The sequence below is a fragment of the Pectinophora gossypiella genome, chromosome 8 (assembly GCF_024362695.1).
Source record: "Pectinophora gossypiella chromosome 8, ilPecGoss1.1, whole genome shotgun sequence".
Classification (NCBI taxonomy): domain Eukaryota; kingdom Metazoa; phylum Arthropoda; class Insecta; order Lepidoptera; family Gelechiidae; genus Pectinophora; species Pectinophora gossypiella.
Genome location: NC_065411.1, coordinates 17059532 through 17063890, shown reverse-complemented (window position 1 = coordinate 17063890; position 4359 = coordinate 17059532). Strand labels below are relative to the sequence as shown.

The window sequence follows — 4359 nt, the reverse complement described above, 5'->3', positions numbered from 1 at the left end:
GCCCACTCCTTAATCCGATGGAACGGATAGCCGCTACGACCGGAGGAGTGTTTGGATGCAGTGTCTGGCCGACGGTCTCTCTTGCCCTCTACCGTCGCCCTAGGCCATTCACCTTGCCTTGCTGCTTCACCGGGTCCGCCAAAGCCCGTTGCATATCTGCGGTGGGTTGCCTTCCCCACTGAAGCAGACTTTGTGCACTGTGCGGGAGGGATCCGCGTAAGACCTTACCGCTCAGAAAACAGCAGGTCCCCCTCTGCCAGGTTTAGCCCGCGAGCCGACGCGGTTTGCCGGGATGTGGCCGCTGCATGCATTACAGCTTCTTGGAGCCACTGGCGAGAGATTGCAGAGCACTCACGGTCAGCGAAACACCATCACCCTCAGTGGGTCGACTAATGGCGCTCCTAAAGTTACTACCGACAAATGCTCCACTACATCCCAATATCGAGTATTAGCTCATCATCATCATATCCCTAGCATTAACTCGTTTTTCACAGGGTTCAATTACCTAACCTAACCTAACCTGAAGATTTGACAGGTCCGGTTTTTTACAGAAGCGACTGCCTGTCTGACCTTCCAACCCGCGAAGGTGCATTTCTGAAAATGCATTTCTTGGCAATGTGGGTTTTCTCACGATGTTTTCCTTCACCGTAGAGCGCGTGATAATCATTCCTAATTCAAACATGAATTCGAAAAGAAATTCGAAAATTATTGGTTAAGGCCTGTGCTGGATTTTAACCTGCGACATTAAAGTTGGCTACCATGGCTTCTGGGCTTTTTTTCCGGCGAATATCGAACACTAGCTTTTTAAAAAAAATACATGTTTGTTTTTTTAATCATGTACCTACTTACTTGTACAAATTGCCTATTTTCAATTCATTCATAAAATTACACGAAAAATATACTTGTCATCGAAACACTCGCAAATTTTCGTTCAACAAAACACGAGTTTAATTTATGAATTTGGAGCATTAATATTAAGAGTTAAAGATTTGTTTTATTTCTAACATTCTTATTATAATTTTCTAATAATCCTTTTGAAACGTGCGAGATGTTTCGACTTTATTGATGAGAAGTGAAGTTAAAAGCCAAGTAGTTAATGCCACCTGCGGCAAATCTACAATCAGTCACGTCAAAAAGAAAAGGAATTTTAAAATATTACTAAGTACGTATATCATTTCAATATATAGTAGTAGAGTTTGTTAAACCTTTTTACCATTAGTAGGACCAACGGCGATCCATATCAGGTTTCTGGCGGCTCAATTATAATTCTGACATCTGGGTAAGTGAAGTGAGGTCGGTCATTGACCTTACAATACAACCCGCACGAGAAGAAGATTGAGACGAAAATATTTTGTGACGACATTTTTTGATCCATCGTTTTCAGTGAAATGAAGAAAGAATGCGGATAATTTTGAATTTACATATTGCGATATTATAGGTTCCAACATATTTCAAAACGAAAGTCAGACGACAGAGTAGAGCCCAGCGGGGGTGTAAACGACCCATGAACATTTTTATACATTCTTTTTACTTCTTGGATTTTATATGTACCTAATCTTCTTTGTTAGTTAAAATTCCTACAGTGTATTTTTCTTTGTGTCATAGGTAATTTTTGTCCACAAGATACACGTACTTGTATTTCGCATTTTTTTGTTTCAATTTCAATTTCCCTGATAGTTAAATAATAAAAAGTGTATTAATCTTACGGAATGATATTTCCTCAGTTTTTAATAAGTAATTAATAGAATCTTTCTTACAAAATATATTTTTTATTAAATGTAGATGAAGTGGTGGATAGTCTTTTTGTATATTAAAATTAATTTCATCAGTTATAAAAAAATATATTTAGAAACAAGTCATATACTACAAAATTCGAATATGTTACATATTACTTTAAGGAACTTGAGAAATCGGCTTCGCACCTTCGATCAGCCAGGCAGTTCCACTATCAGCTTTCTCAAATATGTCCACGGCAGCTTTACCAACAGCATCCACCTTCTGCCAAAGCAGGCCTTTCAGGAATACAAACAGATCCACTTGGAGCTGCTCATCTTTCCAGGTCTTCGGATTCGACGTCAACTTCGTCTCAGTAAACCCTGGACAAATCGCCACTACCCTTACACCAGTCCTATCGTAGTTGTACTTATGGCCAAGGGATTTCGTGAATCCCATCACCGCAAATTTCGACGCTTGGTAGGTAGGAAGGAACTGATCAATCCTGAATCCATAAATTGAAGCCAAATTCACAATCGTTCCTCCTTTACCACCTTTTTCTTTCCTCATGTGCTCCCAGAACTTCATTGACCACTCTATTACTGCTGTGACATTTAAGTCAATAGTCTTTTTAATAGCTGTGTCATCAAGTATACCAGCGTTGTTCACCAAAACATCAACATTTTTGTATGTGTTTATAATTTTCGTGAAAACTTGTTCAAGATCCTTTGTGACGTCACATTTTATAAAAACAGCCCTGTTGTTCCCGTATTTGGTAGTTAGGACTTTGACAGCTTCAGCTCCTTCTTTTTCGTTGATATCGAGAAGAACAGTGACTTTAGCGCCTTTCTCGAGGTATCTGTCTGCAATTTCGAAGCCGATCCCGATAGCTCCACCGGTGATCACCACTACTTTATCCTTCAGGTTTCTATCCATGATGTTTGTAGTGTAAGAGGATACTTCTTACTGCCTCGTCTCCCGTAGAGATTGTATTTATATGGCATCAGAGGTCGCGTCCCCTGATGCAGTGATAACATCATTACTCGGTGGTCGTCCGTTATATTACAAATATTTGCTTCATTAGGGTATTTATTTATATTATTATTATAATGTTTCATTACATCATCGATACTAATATATAATGCATCGTCAAGAATTATAATGATTGGAGGAAATAATATAATTATAATATTTATATCTATTATTATCTTTATACGAATTTTAGGTACTTGTATAACTAAATGTGAGATAAATGAATCTAATCTAATCTTATGTAGTACTTTACTTCTATAACCGATTGAATAATGATAAATCAATAACTTATCGGTGCAAGTCCAGTACCGGGGTTCCAACCGGCGTACCCCGTTTAAAAAGTAATCCATTTACACAGGGTTCCACACAGACTATTATTCTATGATCTAAATGCTTATTTCTTTTTTATTTACAAAAGATTTTTATCCGAAAAGGTAAGGTAAGGTAAAATGATTATCACGTGCTCAGCGGTAAAAGAAAACATCGTGAGGAAACCCACATTCCCGAGAAATGCATTTTCGGAGGTATGTGACCTAACCTGTACTGGTTTTCCCTTCGCGGGTTGGAAGGTCAGATAGGCAGTCGCTTCTGTAAAAAACTTAATAGGTAAGCGGACCCTGTGAATACCGTTATAGATGTAGGTATCACAGCGACCTGTAAGATCTATTATGAACGCCGCTTTATGCTACAGTTCACGTCTAAGCCTATAAGCTAAGAGTATGATCCACACTCCCGGTTGATCAGCAGTGGAACGGAATATAGGTTTTTTTTTTTAAGTTTATGTTTAGATTTTCCTGCAAAAGCTGTACACTTACAGTGTTTTTCAGAAAAACTTCAATCCATTATCTCCCATCCATTAAACTACTCAATCGCTCTCCATCATTTAATTTAGAAAGTGGGTCGGGAGCTTTTTTAAGAAATTCATTTACTAATTTAGTTTCTTACCAGGGTCTTTTCCTTAAACTTAATGCGATACCTACAGGGTTTCTGTTTGCAGACGTTGTTTATGGAAAAAAAAAATAATCAAGCGAAAAAGATTGGTTTATCAGGCAAATGATCAAACAATAATATTCTGATCACCGACGTGTCGTAGAAGTAGCTTAGGTATATGTTAAAATGTTCTTATTCTGTAAAACTCGGACACTATACATTACCGTGTGCCGTCTATTACATAAGCGCGAGGGAGATAGACAATCCGTGCTTTCTCCCTATTCCTCAGCAGTTTACGGCTATTTAGAAATAACATAACACTCAAACACATATTCACACCTTTACATACACATTCACCTCAACAAATCACAAACTCACACCGAAACAATTTTGAGTCTATAATTAATTTAATTTATTAATATCATTTTATATGTATAAAAACTGCTTCTTTTAAAATTATGTACTTTACGTAAGCAAGCTGTAAAAATAAAATAAATAAAAAAATAAAAATCGTTTATTTCGGACTAAGTCCATAGAAAGTTAGTATACAAACGACTTATAAACTAGTGTTAGTAGGACATTATTCGGGCGATCATATATTCAAATTATAGGGTGTGAAGCTCCATCCACTTTTTTAGAAGGGGGAGTCCCACCTATCACATAACGTCTTCAGGATACTGTGGG

General features: G+C 37.6%; 1 protein-coding gene across 1 annotated transcript; it reads right to left on the bottom strand.

The window, feature by feature from the left end:
• Window positions 1-1820: 1820 nt before the first annotated feature.
• Window positions 1821-2698, bottom strand: LOC126369266 (15-hydroxyprostaglandin dehydrogenase [NAD(+)]-like). The gene has a single exon (XM_050013624.1). It carries the CDS (start codon window positions 2647-2649, stop codon window positions 1894-1896), a length of 756 nt encoding a protein of 251 aa, XP_049869581.1. The 5' UTR covers window positions 2650-2698; the 3' UTR covers window positions 1821-1893.
• Window positions 2699-4359: the final 1661 nt, after the last annotated feature.

Bases quoted from the DNA above. Each gene is read 5' to 3' on its own strand.
- LOC126369266 (XM_050013624.1), bottom strand. From the start codon at position 2,649: ATGGATAGAAACCTGAAGGATAAAGTAGTGGTGATCACCGGTGGAGCT.